Genomic DNA, 15,794 nt, shown 5'->3' on the forward strand with positions numbered 1-15,794 from the left:
GTCGTTGCATATTGTCGAAGCATGTCGTCCGTCCGTCTGTCGAGGCGAGATAAAATAAAATGAAGCGTTGTTTTCTCTCGCCTTCTTTTTCATGACATGCAGTCCGAGGTGACATCGCCAGAGGACCCCGGAATCACTCCGGACGGTGACATTAATTGGAGATCTGCAGGCCAACGGTCGGATCATCCATCATCAGCCAGGGCAAGTCTCTCGTCCCGACGTTAGTGCAGGTCAGATAGGTGATGCTGTCGGGGGTCCTGGACGTTCCGCCCATGTCCAGCTCGAGGTTGCTCCCCATCAGAGGTCGGACGACTTCTCGAGCCATGGCCTTGAGCTCGTCGAGCCTCTTCTCGAAGCGGCGGAGGTTCTCCCGGCTGTAAAGCTCCGGTGTCAACTTGAGAAACCTCTTGCACTCATCATGCCCGAGAAAGGCCGCGGGATTATTCGAGCCCAGGGTGCGGTATGCGCGACCGACAGAAGTCAGAGGCGGGGCGGCAGGGGGAAGAGTGGCGACGCTGCGGCCTCCATCGCGAGACGTTGGAGGTGCTGCTGCTGTCCGCCGGCGCTGATCGGGCTGCGGCTGCTGCTGCTGCTGCGGCTGCGGAGAGGTGTTGTCAGCCACCCATTGGCGGAACAGGCTCACGGCGAGCCAGTCTAGATAATTGTTGCTTGGGCCGACACGTTCGCCGCGGCTGTTGGTGAGCCCGATCCGGAAGAGACGCCCCTCGACCCGGCCTACCGTCTCCTCGAGCTCCTCCACCTTGTCCTCGATTATGTCCAGCACCATGTCGGGCAGGGCTGCCCGCAGGCTGCGCTCTCCCATGGGCCACTGCCCGACGACGTGGATCAGCGCCTCCTGGAAGATGACCCTGCTTCGCGCTAGGAACCCCAGCCGCAGGTAGGAGATGGGGTATTTGGCGATTTGCTTCCACAGACGGGACTGGAACTGGAGCATGTGGTGGTCGACCCGCGGTCCCACCACTGCCAGGGCGTCGTACTGGTCCGCAAGGTTGAGGAGGCTCTTGCATTGCACATATGCATCCGCGACGTTGACCCCGTCTAGGTTGGGCGGGTAGTTGTAGAAGATCCGGAAGAGGTTGTCGTAGTCGCGGAGGAGGTCCTCATCGGCCTGGGAGAGCGTGGGGGCTGGAGGCTGGTTCGAAGATAGGCTGAGGTTGGCGACGGAGCGGAAGAAGCCATTCGCGGTTGACGAGTTGGAAAGCGATCGAGAGTGCGAGTGCGAGAGCTTTGTGCGGGCGAGCGAAGATCGAGACTCTCGAGAGTTGACTGTGGGTGGTGCCGAGGCAGGGCCAAAGATGGACTGATTGGAATCTTCTCGTTCGTCTCTCTGAACCAGCATGGGTATGTCATTGGGACCTGAGCCTCGGTCCAGCTCATATCTCCATCTCTTCCTGGGCGGCGTCGCACCTCCCATCAGGGACGACGAGGTGCCATCGTCGCTACCATTGAGGCTACTGCCGTCCTCGCCGATGCGGGACAGCTCGTTGCCGGCGGGTAGAGCTCGGGCGCGGGACCACTCGTTCGAGGTGCTGGCCTCAAAGAAACCGCTGGAGCGCGTCAAGGTATGGCGATGAAGCAGGTAGCGATTCTGGACGGGTGCGGCGCCGGGGGCTGCTTCTCGGGCGGTGATTATGATCTCGACGTCGCCGCTGCTCGCAAAGACGGGAAAGTCATTCTGGGGCGCGTACGAGGTTCCGCCGGCGTGGGAGCGATTGTAGCGCTTCGTTCGCGAGATGGATTGACGAGAGACGACCGACGACGGACCGCGGCGGGAGAGCGACGACGAAGCCGGCGGCTCGAGTGTGGAGACCATGAGTACGGACGGGACTTGTCGGATGCGCAAAGTGTAGTTGGTTGGTTGTGATGTAATGTTTGTTTGTTTGGCTGCCGGACTAGACTCGAGGGATAAAAGGATTGCGGAGAACGGGAGAGAGGTGAAAGAATAGATAGAGTGATTATGGCGGGAGGCGAAGTCGGTGGTGGGTTCAAGTTAGTCAGGCTGGATGTATCACATGGGATCCATCCGCTGGAGGTTTGTTATTGTCGAGAGTGATTGATTGATGCGCAGACTTCATTCAGGCAGCTTGACTGTGAAGAGAGAGAGACAATGTTTTGCGGGAGTGACCGAGACGAGACAAGACAATGACGAGAGTTTAGAAAAAAGAGGAAGGGGAGGATGGGCAAAACAAATAAACAGAATGTCTGGCACTAGAAAGACAGACACGACGAGACGAGACGACACGGATGGACTGGAAAGAGGTGCTGCACGGAGATGCAGAGGGAGGGTTGCAGAGAGGAGGAGTGACATGGATGGGGGCGTGAATACCTAATGGATGGGTGGAGGTAGAGAGTCTCATGTGGCACGAGGACACGGCAAAAGAGGGACAAAGGGGATAAGAGAGTCTTTGATGGCCAATCCATATTGACATCCATTACCCATCCCATGCATAGTCATAGTCATAGCCATTCCCATCCATGCGTGCCTAACTAAAGCCATGGATGCAGAGGCAGAGCGGAGAGTGCATTTACGTGCCGTTTATTCTGTCACGCCCTAGTGTTCGAAGACTTGGTTATCCACCGCTTCACCACTGGCTGCCTCTGATTGTGCCTTGTGCCTTGTGCCTCGGAGACAAATCACGCCCCCTGGCAGACCGGGATGTTAAGTGCCCCCATGTGTTACCGACAACTTGGCCACGGTTGGAATGGATAAACCACACACACCGCGTTCTTTTTCTTTTACTGTGAGCCTTCCATAAATAATACGCCCTGCAAATTCCCCTGCATGCTTTCCCTCTAGACCCGCCACTGACGTACCGTACCTCTCACGCTGCACCTCGGTCACTCACTCACCCACGCCAAGATTACTCCATCCCAAACCACCAGGAAACTCAAAAACCCTCAGGAGCCGGGAGCATGGGTCACTTACTCTTTGACTCTAGTAATTCTGCTCAGCTTCACCGCCTTAGCCAAATGAACGGCTCTAATACAACCTCATGTCAATTGAATTGCACTGCACGAACCATCTCCACTGATCGTCTGCTGCCCCATTCTCTCGTCTAAATCTATACATCTGCTTTGCATATTCCATTCTCATTCTAGTCAAAGATGATCGTAAATCCAGCTCTTTAAATTCTCAGCCCAACTCTTCAGCCCCATCGCAATGACTGACTCCACCCCATCCCAATCATCAACGCCCAACCCCGTCCAGCAAATCAGAAAACGCCAGAGAACAGAGAGTTCATACCCAAGAAGACGCTCAGTCACGGCCTGCACTGTCTGTCGCGGCCGGAAGAGCAAATGCGACAACAAGAGGCCATCATGTAGTTTCTGCCTCAGCGTAGGCGCCACCTGCGTCTACGAGGAGCTGCGCTCGGATTTTTCCAAGTACGAAATCTGGAGAAAAGCCGTGGACTTGTAACTAAATGCTGTAAATAGCTATGATTCGGCAAGTTTGCACATTATTAATCGACTTGACTATCTAGAGAGGCGCATGGAGGAGCGTTTCGATGGGCTTGCAAACCAAAGGTGGGTTAATCACACATCCACCATCCGTGGCTACCCAGGGTAGCTAAATGGCCTCCTAGAAACGACATGCCTGAAGACACATTTGTAAAGCCCTCCGTCTTTCCTACAGCACAGTATCCAGCTGCAGAAGGAATCCTCGAATGGCCCGTCTTTGAGGGACTTGGACTACAACTCCACGGTCGATCTCTGGCCTTGATACACCAAGACAACCACCACTTTCCTTGCAACCCAGGGGCTTCACCCATCGATTCAAGAAGTCAGGGCCAAGTGCAAGGTTCAGCCGGCGTGGATATTTTCAAAGATGCCCTTCCAAGCTCTTTAGTCATCGAATCAGCCATCAAGGATTTTCTTGCCAATGTCCACACCAAGAATCCAATTCTGGACCCGACAGCTCTCGCCGAGGCTGCTGAGGACTGTATTAAAAACGGTATTGGAGATTCCGTCCAGGCTGCACTCGTTGTAGGTACCCTTCTCAGCCTCGACTCGTTTCCCTGCGACTTACAGCTCAAAGCTCATTGCGTGTGCGCTTGGAATCATCTCGGCACCCTACATACCCTCCACCTTTGATAAGTATTCCCCGACAAGTCCTGACAAAGCTGGCACCTCAAGACAGCTGGGAGAAAGTTGCTTTGCCAGATGTCGAACAATACTCAGTAATCAACCGTTATCTCTGTTATCGACGCAATGCCACTTCTTCTGTGGTGTGTACGAGATGTACTCGATCCGTCCGGTCGCTGCTTGGCTGCAGTTTAGCCAGGCAAGTCTTCAATTAAAACTGCATATCCAGTCCAGGTCTTTCTCGCCCAACGAGTTTCAAACGGACGAGGGACGGTTGCTTCAAAGGCTATACTGGTCTTGTATGCAGTCAGAATGGTATGTTCCTTAACACATCAACAGTTTATAATATCTAAACCTTCAAAGCGAACTAGCAAACGAACTCCGCGTGACGAGTTCTGGCCTTGAAGACCTCCCATTCCCTTATGCTTTTCCGCATCCTCCAGAGTCTTCCACTTCCCCTGCCGAGCTGGACGACAAGACACCCGGGAATCGCTCACAGCTAAATAGCTGGATGTATTACCTCTCGGAAACATCATTACGACGAATCGGCAATGAGATTATCTGGACTCTATATGGCCAATCGCCCACTGCCTGGATGAGGGACATTGTCACCACGCAGAGACAAGCGGAACAGCTTGACCAGAAAGTGACAGCTTGGTAGGCACACAATGACGTTTTCAGAAGCAGCCACTGATTTTGAGATCTTAGGGTCAACAACCTACCCAAAGCCCTTCAGGTTGAAGAACCAATATTCGAGTCCACAAACGAGCTCGGCCTACACGTGAGGAGTCGATACCTCACAAGTCAAGCCTGGATCTTTCAACCATTCCTCTACTTCATGATCCACGCGCCCCAGACCGAGCTTATCAAGCACAGAAAGGATATTGAACCCCTGGCGTTTACTTGTCTGGAAGCCTCAATGGGGATGATCAACGACGCGACTCACCACCATCGACACCACGGCACTTGGTACACGGCTCGCATCGCCTTTGGAGCTGCCTTGTGTCTCCTTGCTGCGGCGAGGGTTAACTCAATAGCCATGCCACCCGGGTGGAAGGCTTCTGTTCAGCAGGCGATGCATGTTTTAAGCCGTTGGAGCGCAGAGTCGAGGAATTTGCAGGTTAGCCTTGAGATTCTTCGGGCGGAATGGGATGCGGTAAGCGAATAGTTAGGGGAGGCGAATCTATCTCTTGAGTATGGAGCTACAGATATATATTAATACACTGGGTTGAGTATGAAGCTATGTTGTCACTGTTCTTTTTGATACTGTGCCTGATGCCTCTTAGAGACGTCATTGATACCAACAAAGTCATGTTGTCGTCCTATCGTAGCCCCATTAAACCACACTCTACTCATCCGCCTTGGAGAAATCCCTCTCATCAATGTGACTGACATCTCCACACTCCAGTTTCGTAGCCTCCCTCGCAGCCCCAGCAACATCCTGTCCATCAAACAACTCGCTAATCTCCTCCAAAGAACGTCCCTTTGTCTCAGGGAGAAGAAACCAGTTCGCGACAACAGAAACAGCCGTGATACAACAGAAGAGAATGTAGTAGCGCCAGCCAATAGCATCAAGTGCGATAGGGTTGACAAACGACAGGACCACAAGTGAGCCGTACACAATACCAAGCTCAAGACTCAGTCCCTTGGACCGGATAGAGTACTGTAGAATCTCGGTCGGATAAGCAAAGACAAGAGGTGTGTATGCTAAGTCGTAGTGGAAAAAGTAGACAAAGATGAAGACAATAACTGCGACTCCCAGCCCGCTCGAGTTCTCAATAGTGAACCTGGCGGAGCAGATAGTCCAGATGACGAATGAAATGAGCATTCCAATACCGGACCAGTTCCAGAGGGTTCGTCTGCCGAGACGGTCAACCAAGAATGCTGCGATGATGGCGGCGACAAAGTTGAAGAGTTGGAGTAGACCGTTGATCAGAGTCTGGGTATCGGGGTCCTTGACTCCGACGGTGTCGAGAACCAGAGTGAGGTAGAACGAGACGACGCTGTTACCCTGTTGCACACGTAAGCCTGCATTTCTTTAGGAGATCATCTGGTTACTTACAACCCACTGAGAGAAGAAGCCCAGTAAACAAGTGATCAAGGTTCGCTTCCTATTGCCAGGTGTTGCCACAAGGGCGGTCCACTTGACACCCTCGGCCGCCTTGTCAATCTCGAGAGCTCTGGTGATCTCGTTCATCTCAAATGTGACAAGGGGGTGGTCCTCGTCACCGCCAGTGTGGAATGTCGCGAGAGTAGCTCTGGCCTCTTGGCTTCTGTCGTTGGCAATAAGCCATCGAGGAGACTCAGGGAGCTTCCACCACTAGAGAGAGATTAGTCTCTTGTCTTAGTCGGAGTCAAGTTGTGGAACTTACAAACAGGAGCTGGAGGATAGGAAGACCACCTTGCAAGATGGAAGGGCCCCTCCACGCCCAAACACTGGCCGGCATGTGCTTTTGCAAGCCATACGTGCTCCAGGCAGCAATAATAGAACCAAAATAGTAAAAAGTCCAAAAGAGCGCCGTGTAAATTCCACGATGAGTAGGGTAACACAGCTCAGATATAAGCATCGGACTCGGCTGGATGATGGTAATCGCACCAACGCCCACCAGGACCCGTGAAGCCACAAACATGCCATAGTTGACCGCGGCAGCTTGGATGACCGAAGCGAGCGTGATGATGATGCCGCCGAGAAGCAACGTTTTCTTTCGGCCGATCTTGTCGGAGAGGAGACCACAGAGAGGCAGAGCGAGGATGGAACCGAAGGACTGGGCGGCGTTGACGAAGCCGAGAGTGTGACCCTTGGGGTTGTTGAAGTCGTTTTTCCATGATGGAAGTGCTTGTAGTCCGTTCATCAACGAACCTGGAGATATTAATGTTAGAGCAGAATGAGTGTTGGTATATGAGAGTTACCGTCAAAGCCAGCCACAGAGGAGGACATGAGCGGGATCAGGAGTAACAGATTGAGCTTTAGAAGATGTGGCACGCGGTACCAAGGCTTGGAGTCCCGAGGAAGCACCTCTGCCAGAGCATGGCCCAAAGGCTTATTGTTCTTCTTGAAGCCCATTGTGTAAAGATGTTGACTGAAGATTCGAGTGTTGAATGTTCGTCTGGAGGGCAGCAGAATGTCTATTATATCTCCAATATACATGTGGGGCCCCGCTGCCGCTACCCCAGGTCCCCCGGGTTGGATTTTCGCATCATACCGTCTTGTAAGCTCGAGTGTTGGTCTAGAACCTGACTCAGTTGGTTCGAGGAGAGTCGGCAAGCAGTGAATTGAACTAACATACTTCTCGGGGAGACTCGGCAAGCGTCTTCTGACCCCTGACAGCCCAATAGGAGCTCTAGATCGCCTTTCGTGATCCTAGCACTGTGGTGGATCTCTGTTCGGGGAGCGTCGGCAAGCAACACCATGCCAGGAGTTACACTACCAATGTTGCGAATAAGGGCTCGAGATTTGAGGCAAATGATTAAAATTTGTGTGGGGAGCCCCTTGGCATGATTACCTGGCTTTCAAGTCACAAGGTCTGGAAATCCTTTCGATAAAATGTGACCCCTTCCATCTCCCACCGCTTCGGACAGAACTAGCCCGAACCAACTACACCTTCTTTGAGCCTTCAAGCTGCATAGTCTACGCAAATAAGAGCACTTCTTAGTGAATGGGAGTATTTTATGGTAGCTTGTGATAAGGGCTCGTTGACAACTTAACACACACGTCCCTATTCGTACCCTTAGCCACATCACACCATGGGCAGCCTGCATTTTACAACGCCGTCCCGGGAGAAACTTCTCCAAGACATGACTACTAGCGAGAAGATAGCCTTGCTATCGGGTAATATCCCTACTGCATTCGTACTCTTGTCCTCGCTAACAGACTAACAGGTGTTGACTTTTGGCACACGGCTAGCATCCCACGCCTCAACATCCCCAAGCTTCGCATGTCGGATGGCCCAAATGGCGTTCGGGGCACCAAGTTCTTTGACAGTGTTCCTGCTGCCTGTCTACCTTGTGGGACAGCTTTGGGAGCGACGTGGAACAGGGAACTGATGAAGGAGGCGGGAGACTTGATAGCTCGCGAGTGTCACGCCAAGAGCGCTCATGTATGGCTGGGACCAACGGTCAACATCCAGAGGTATGTCAATGACGGTTACCAAATCACCGTTGAGAGTTACTAAACAATTGATTCTGTAGAAGTCCCCTGGGTGGACGAGGATTCGAGTCCTTCTCTGAAGATCCCCTTCTTAGCGGCATCATGGCCGGTGCCATAATCTCAAGCGTCCAAAAGGGTGGCATCGCATCATCTCTGAAGCACTTTGTGGCGAATGACATGGAACACGAGCGCACTCTCGTCGACTGCCGCATCAGTCAACGAGCGCTACGTGAAATCTATCTCCTCCCTTTTCAGTTAGCTATCCGGGATGCCAACCCCTGGGCTCTCATGACGGCATACAACAGGGTCAACGGCCTCCACATGTGCGAGAACTCCGAGATACTCCAAGATATCGTCCGAAAAGAGTGGAACTATGATGGGTGCATCCTAAGTGACTGGTTCGGAACGTACTCGACTGTCGAGGCCATCAATGCTGGCTTAGACCTCGAGATGCCAGGCCCAACTGAGTGGAGAGGCAAGAAGGTGTCGACTGCCATGAGTGTGGGCAAGATAAGCAATGAGACGGTCAACCAGAGGGTATCTTCTGTCTTGAAGCTTATCGAGAGGTGCTCAAAGTCGGGGATCCCAGAGTCGGGCCCTGAGATTTGTCTTGACTCTGCGGGTGACCGGGATGTCTTGAGGAGGTTAGGGTCTGAAAGCATCGTTCTTCTCAAAGATGAGAGAAACCTTCTACCTTTGAATGGTTCTAAGAGTGTAAGCTTGCCAATTATTAATCGTTCTTTGCTCGATGCTAATAAATACCTAGATTGCAGTCATTGGGCCCAACCTGAAGAAACCCTTCTTCTGTGGTGGAGGATCAGCGTCACTCCGTCCCTATCGCTCAGTATCCATCCTCGAGGGACTAAACGCCCAATTAGAGAAGCCAGTTCAATATGCTGAAGCCTGTCGAATCTACAACATGCTGCCAGTCCTGGGGGATCTAGTCCGGAGTCCAAAGAGCGGGAAACTCGGCCATTTCTTGATGAGCATCTACAGCTCACCACCTTGGGAGCACAAGCATACTCCGCTGGAAACATTCGAGCTTGATGACACAAACATTGTTCTCTACGACTATAGTAATACTGTTACCCCTGACAACGTCCTCTTTGCTACCATAGAAGCCGACTTTGTGGTTGAGCAAACCGAGACGTATGCATTTGGCCTCACAGTTGCCGGTACTGCGAAGTTATACCTTGATGATAGACTCATCGTCGACAACGCAGAGAAGCAAACCAGAGGAGAGAGCTTCTTTGGGTCAGGTAGCGTGGAAGAGATCGGCTACACCAAACTTGAGGCTGGCAAAGTGTACCGTCTTAGAGTCGATTTCGGTAGCGCTGCAACCTCCAACCTCAACAAAGCCGGAGCACCCGTCTTCGGAGCTGGCGGTGTGCGCATTGGTTGCGCCCCTTGCGTCGATCAAGGATCGGATCTCGACAAGGCCGTGGAGCTGGCAAAGATGGTGGATCAAGTCGTGTTATCCGTTGGCTTGGGCCCCGAGTGGGAGTCGGAAGGTTCAGATCGTACTGAACTTGGACTCCCTGGACGACAGGCAGAGCTGATATCAAGAGTATGTGCCGTCAACAAAAACGTTGTCGTCGTTATCCAATCCGGCACTCCTGTCTCGGGACCATGGGACGAAGTTCCTGCTGTGTTGCAGACGTGGTACGGCGGCAACGAGAGCGGCCACAGCATCGCCGATGTTCTCCTAGGCAAAACGAGTCCATCCGGGAAGCTACCCCTTTCGTGGCCAATGCATATCGAGGATACGCCTGCTTTCCTCAGCTACAGATCCGAGGCTGGAAGATGCTACTACAGCGAGGATATCCACGTTGGCTACCGTTTCTACGAAAAGATCAAGCGACCCGTTCAATGGCCGTTTGGGCACGGTCTCTCGTATGCTTCCTTCGAGTTGAATCATTTGAAATTGACCATGGATGGATCCGGTCTTGATAGTCAGTTACACATCTCGGTCGCAGTAACCAACACTTCTACTGTAGATGGTAGCGAGACCTGCCAGGCCTATGTGAAGCGGATTAGCGAGTCCAAGGTTTCACAGCCCATCAAAGAACTGAAAGGATTCACCAAGGTATCTGTCCAAGCTGGAGAGACAAAGTTGGCGTACATCACTATCCCGCTCAAATATGCCACGAGTATCTGGGACGAGACGTCGGGTGCTTGGCTGATGGAAAGCGGGAGCTTTGAGGTGTTGGTTGGGAATAGCAGCGCATTTACACCGCTGTCAAGTCTTTTTCACGTAGCTTCCTCTTTGGAGTGGAAAGGCATATGAGAACTGTAGTTATATAGGACATTGGTGAATAGATAGATCTGAGAAAGCCCACGTGTAGAGAGAGAAGTTATGATAGCCTGTGGTGATAGCGGATGAGCACTAACATTACAGCGGCCCCACCATGCAGCTCCCGCCGGGATTCGCAAACCTAACCGGACCAACCTCCAATTCCGAGATCACCACTTTTTTAAACCACCATCTTCAGCTTCGCACTCTCTGCCCGAACCAATTGCTTCCTCGAATGGCCAATCACGGCCCAGAGCTCCCTCGAGGAATATGATGGAATGACTACGGCAGCTCGCGTCTTTCACCATGCCCCTCGGCCCATCTCCATCGCCGAGTTTAGGGATGCTGTCGAAGCTGTATGCCGGCCGCGATTCCCGCGGCCCGGTCTGCCAGGCCTCAGCGCGTAGGTATGTTGCTCCACGATGTCTAATTGAGTGACTGTACTAATTTATGGGTTAGTGCTGGCCATCAGCGGAGGGGTTGATTCCATGGCCCTGGCCTTTCTCACTTCCCGTATGCTCCAGACCTTCCGCCACGCAAAGATCGCCGACAATCCCGCCCACGGCGCCCTTGCAGTCGTTATCGATCACAGACTACGCGATGAGAGCACCGAAGAGGCTATACAGGTCGCAAAGGAGTTGAGGAAGCTCGACCTCAAGACTACCGTAACGGCACTCGCCTGGAAGGAGGAGAAACGCAATGGCCTCGATCCTCGCAAGCTCCCGAACCTCGAGGGACTCGCTCGAACGTATCGGTACCGCGCTCTTGGGAGCCACTGCAACTATTTGGGCGCTACGAGTCTCTTCTTTGCGCATCATCGAGACGACCAATACGAGACGGTTCTAATGCGATTGCTTGGAGGACATGGATATCGAGGGCTGCAGGGGATACGGGAGGCAAACTCGATCCCTGAGTGTTACGACATGCACGGCGTATACAAGAGCGGTTTGATCGATGACCAGCGCCAAGACTACCCTTTTCTCAGTTTTAAGCCGCCTATACGGGAAATGAAGCGCCTGCGATCCATTTTTCGAGATGAGAAGATGGCCGAGCCACGGAACGGCCTCAAACGCTTTGGTGGAACAGAACTTGTTGACCGATATCCTGGGCACAATCCCATGGAAAAGGAACCTAGCGAGCCCTATCTCAAGCCGCTGGAGATCGAAGATGGCGGGGTCACGATCTACAGGCCGCTGCTTGAGTTTGACAAGGATAGGCTCATCGCCACCTGCGAGGCAAACAAGATCCCCTGGGTCGAGGACCGGACCAACAAGGACCCTACTCTGACGACACGGAATGCCATCAGATACCTGGTCCGGAATCATGAGCTCCCGAAAGCTCTGCAGAAGCCCGCCATCTTGGCCTTGGCCGAACGGGCAAAGCGAAGGACAAAGTTTGAAGAAGCTGAAGCGCATCGCTATCTCGTGCGAGAAGCTATCATCAAGGATTTTGACCCCAATGCGGGAACTTTGTTGATTCAGTTTCCCAACTCGCGCCCTTTCAAAGGGCGGCGCAAGAGGCGTTCATTGGACCCAGACAATGAGCTTCGCAAGGAGCATCGGAGACTCATCATGGCTATTGCAGTTCGGAAGCTGATAGACTTTGTCACGCCCGAGTATCATTTGCCGCCTTTGGCCAACCTCGACAATGTCGTGAATCGACTCCTTCCAGACCTGGCTCCCAACCCGGGCCCATCTCCCCCAAAAGCCTTTGCCATGTCCGGTGTCTTGTTTGATCCGATAGTACAAGGAAACTCAGTCAAGTGGTTCCTCTCTCGAGCTCCTTACACATCCAATCAACCTCTACCTATGGCGAAGCTGTTCGGAGTTCTGGACCATCGTGTTCGCTTCGACAAGGAGGAGGCCAAGGAGATCGCCGAGGCCAACCCTGGGTCCCGCATCATGGGCTGGAAGAGATCCAAGATGTTTGATGGCCGCTACTGGGTTCGGATTGGATACAACAATCGCCCTGTATTCCTGGTGCAGCCTTATCGAGCAGAGTATGCCAAGGCTTTCCGTAAGGCGCTACCCCCCATGCGGAGGGCTCGGCTTGAAAAGCTGCTTAAGCACTACGCACCGGGCAAGATCCGATATTCCTTGCCGGCTCTGTACGGCGTGGAACGCGAGAGGGATCACTACTCGCAGCATGTGACAACTACGTTGACGCTACTGGCGCTACCGTCGCTGGGCATCCATATACCCGGCCTGGAGCGGTGGGTCAAGTATGAAGTTCGGTACAGAAATGTCGACAAGACCCTTCTGGGACATCACCCGAGGGGAGAGAGAACGTCTCATGTGTATTACCGGCCACTGTTTGGGCCAGCGCGGAGACAGAGATTGAGGCTGATGGGCAAGCATGGGCCTCGGCGATGAGTATGTACAACATGTATGATTGTGTACCATATGGAAACTAGGATACCCTCGGTTTGTAAATTATGCATGGATTTGAGACCAAGCAGTGACTGGTGAGGTGCATGTGGGATGTGTCAGAGAGTCAGTTGGGGTGGACAAAAGACGTCACTTGACAGGGCTGACAGAGGGACTTGTGACTGAGACAAGAAGAAGGTGTTTTGTTTCTTCGCCCAAGGATAACTCATCTGTGATAGACCAGGCCTGCTGTAATGCCAATCTACCAACCCAAGCCAATCAAAGTCCCATCACGACTGCTCTTTCGCAGGGCTGTCAACCCTCACCGAATGATTGGATCAAATCTCCCATCATCTCACAAAACACCACAAGAAATACCATTTAAAAATACCAAGTATCGCATGAAAAAATAGCATCAACACTCATAGTGCGTGACTCACCTCTCCCAATGACTCGTTTAATTCGTTGGCTCCAATCGGCTTGCCGTCCATGCTCCGCTTTGAGTCATCTCGTGACAACATCAAGAGTCGAGCTTCTGCTTGACGTCTGAAACCAATACCCTTGATCCTTGGATGGTATTGGTCCAAGGCAAGAAAACCGTCTGTGTGGTTGGGCTAGGTAGTGAGGCGAAGCTCTCTTTGGGCAGCGGTCCATGTAAGCCCGTGAATGAGGCGAGGGTAGCCCTATGAACCACGGTGACGACACATGATCGCTTGGGAGAGGGAAAATTTCTTATATAAATAATAAAATGAGATAGTTGTTCTTCTGTTTCAGAAAATCAAGCTCTGTCTTCATTCTTTGGCCGTGTTTCATTTCTCTTTCCAAGTCAGCATGATTCCCAAGCCCCGTGTCAGTTCCTCCGTCTCGGCCGAATAAATAAGCAAAGATCGGCCAAGGAAGAAATCATCAGCCCTCTCTTACTGCTGCCTAGTCCTTCTCCTTTTCTCTTGTCCTTTCTTCTCCTTCCCTTTTCCCCACCGAACGTAACAAGGCCTGCGTCCTGCGTCCCCCGAGAGCCTCCCCGTCCATACCCAATAGCCAGACTCGTTATGAAATATCGCTGATATGCTTGAACCGAAACTTCCACCGTTTGGCATAATCTTTGGATGATACCATAAATCATTCTGCCCTTCCCATGCCTTCTCCATGTATCCCGGATGACCGGGCACTAACCTTGGTAGATCCCCTCGACCGAATGAAATGCCAGCCATGCCACGGGAATCCCAGGATGAACGCGACGAATCGATGAAATGATGAAACGTAAACGAGAATGATGCCTTGATTGAAAGCCATAACGTGATGAGTTACCGGGCACCGACCCCCGGTTCTGAGACCGAAACCCGGCCGAGACGGAACTCCACCGGACGGAGAATAAGTGGGCATCGGCCCCGGATCGACGACGGACCATTAACGTGAAACGTATAAGAGCCACCGAGAAGGCTACCGGTAATATCCTTGCGGACCACGATCTCGACCGGACCGACGATGGCGACGCGAACGACCGACCTCGGCTTCCACCACAACCTCTTCCTGTTGACCTGGCCGCCAACCAGCAGGATAGATATTTGGAATCTGCGGAACCTCATGAAACCTCTTTGCCCATTGGAACACATCCTCAGAGATCAACCCGTGTTGATGAACATGATCGAGAAAGAAAAAGTCAGGCCGCATCTGCTCCCTCGAACAGCCGTTACGAAAATGCCAAGCGATATGGCTCATGCGCTCCCGGAAGCACACCTCGCGATCCTCACGACTCTTCGAAACGGCCTTGAAGCGCGGTACGTCGTTGCAGAACCAGCACATGCTGACCCGGGGAAGGATGTTGTTCAGGTGGTGGTCGACAATGTGTGAGATCCAGCTCTCCTCATCGTCAGGGTCAAAGAGGGCGCCACATGCTTGGAAGCCAACGAACTCGCAGACGAGGAGGGATGCCGTGGGTAGGGATGGACGTTGACGATGTGGTGGAGGAGGACCGTGTGGGGGAGGGGCAGTGGAGATGGAGGTGTTGGTTTGGAAGCAAGACGACATGTATGTCGAGTTGCTCCTGACGGACCTGTTGAAGCTGCGGGGAGAGGATATGGCAGTGGCTTGATCCGAGAGCATCAGACTGGGAGGATAATGGCTTGCGGGGACGGCAGGGAAGGCATCTCGTGTGAGTTGCATACCCTTGTGGGCGTTGAATTCACCGAGGAAGTCATTCACATCGGCGCAGAGGTCAGAAGCAACCATGTTGGAGAGAAGAAAAGGGGCAACAACAAGAATTCGAGGTATGTCGTTCGTCTCACGATGATGAATGACAGCAAGTGCAGGCACACGGAAGCGGTACCCGAGTGAGCAGACCAGCTGCGATACCAACAAGACAACGACGATGTTTTGGCTCTCCAGACCACGAGGGGTTGGGGAAAAGAAGCAAGCGGGATGAGAATGGGAAAGTCAATCTACTTATCCCCCCTCTGCTGCTAACAACGCCGAGCGTCAGCACCAACAAGGCCTATTACGAAAAAAGACCTCCTTCGACGAAAACATTTGACAGCTCTCTTCTTGACGAACCGCCGGCCGCCGGCCCCCAAAAATGGTGAACGGCGACACACCAAAAACGACAGCGAATGCAGTGAAAGACAAGGGTCAACGACGTGCATGAAGATGGTTCGGGTGAACGATTACGGAGGATGATACCTCTACTGAGAAAGAATATGCGGCGTGTGTCACCATCCCCAACTCGGTGGTGTCAATGTGGCTAACGAAACGTCGCTCGCCCGGACAGTATGGAGGGATGCGTCACAAGACACTACACGAAGCTTCTTTTGGGATCTAAGGGGGGCAAGGATACCGAGCGGGGAGTCGAAGAGACCCCGAAAAGTGAGAGGGTTGAGGCTCAAAATGG

At 52.8% G+C, this 15,794-nt stretch overlaps 5 protein-coding genes across 5 annotated transcripts; 2 read left to right on the top strand and 3 right to left on the bottom strand.

Annotated features, from left to right (window-relative positions):
- Positions 1–151: 151 nt before the first annotated feature.
- On the bottom strand, positions 152–1,834 carry MRS44_010493 (uncharacterized protein; the record flags this gene model as incomplete). Its single annotated transcript, XM_046284579.2, has 1 exon — positions 152–1,834. The coding sequence occupies one exon, from the start codon at positions 1,832–1,834 to the stop codon at positions 152–154; it is 1,683 nt and encodes a 560-aa protein (XP_046128475.1).
- Positions 1,835–3,181: 1,347 nt separating this feature from the next.
- MRS44_010494 (uncharacterized protein) lies at positions 3,182–5,272 on the top strand (the record flags this gene model as incomplete). The annotated part of the gene is made up of 6 exons (XM_065620137.1): positions 3,182–3,405; positions 3,457–3,546; positions 3,606–4,005; positions 4,334–4,419; positions 4,468–4,761; positions 4,813–5,272. 6 exons carry the CDS (start codon positions 3,182–3,184, stop codon positions 5,270–5,272), a joined length of 1,554 nt encoding a protein of 517 aa, XP_065476326.1.
- A 180-nt stretch (positions 5,273–5,452) lies between these two features.
- On the bottom strand, positions 5,453–7,168 carry MRS44_010495 (uncharacterized protein; the record flags this gene model as incomplete). Its single annotated transcript, XM_046272978.2, has 4 exons — positions 5,453–6,115; positions 6,167–6,424; positions 6,477–6,964; positions 7,015–7,168. The coding sequence occupies 4 exons, from the start codon at positions 7,166–7,168 to the stop codon at positions 5,453–5,455; spliced, it is 1,563 nt and encodes a 520-aa protein (XP_046128473.2).
- A 680-nt stretch (positions 7,169–7,848) lies between these two features.
- Positions 7,849–12,916, top strand: MRS44_010496 (uncharacterized protein; the record flags this gene model as incomplete). The annotated part of the gene is made up of 6 exons (XM_046272977.2): positions 7,849–7,933; positions 7,984–8,233; positions 8,293–8,965; positions 9,018–10,456; positions 10,744–10,947; positions 11,017–12,916. The coding sequence occupies 6 exons, from the start codon at positions 7,849–7,851 to the stop codon at positions 12,914–12,916; spliced, it is 4,551 nt and encodes a 1,516-aa protein (XP_046128472.2).
- Positions 12,917–14,350: 1,434 nt separating this feature from the next.
- MRS44_010497 (uncharacterized protein) lies at positions 14,351–15,139 on the bottom strand (the record flags this gene model as incomplete). The annotated part of the gene is made up of 1 exon (XM_046284578.2): positions 14,351–15,139. The coding sequence occupies one exon, from the start codon at positions 15,137–15,139 to the stop codon at positions 14,351–14,353; it is 789 nt and encodes a 262-aa protein (XP_046128470.2).
- Positions 15,140–15,794: the final 655 nt, after the last annotated feature.

The sequence above is a fragment of the Fusarium solani genome, assembly GCF_023522795.1.
Source record: "Fusarium solani strain SB1 chromosome Unknown bctg00000006, whole genome shotgun sequence".
Lineage (NCBI taxonomy): Eukaryota > Fungi > Ascomycota > Sordariomycetes > Hypocreales > Nectriaceae > Fusarium > Fusarium solani.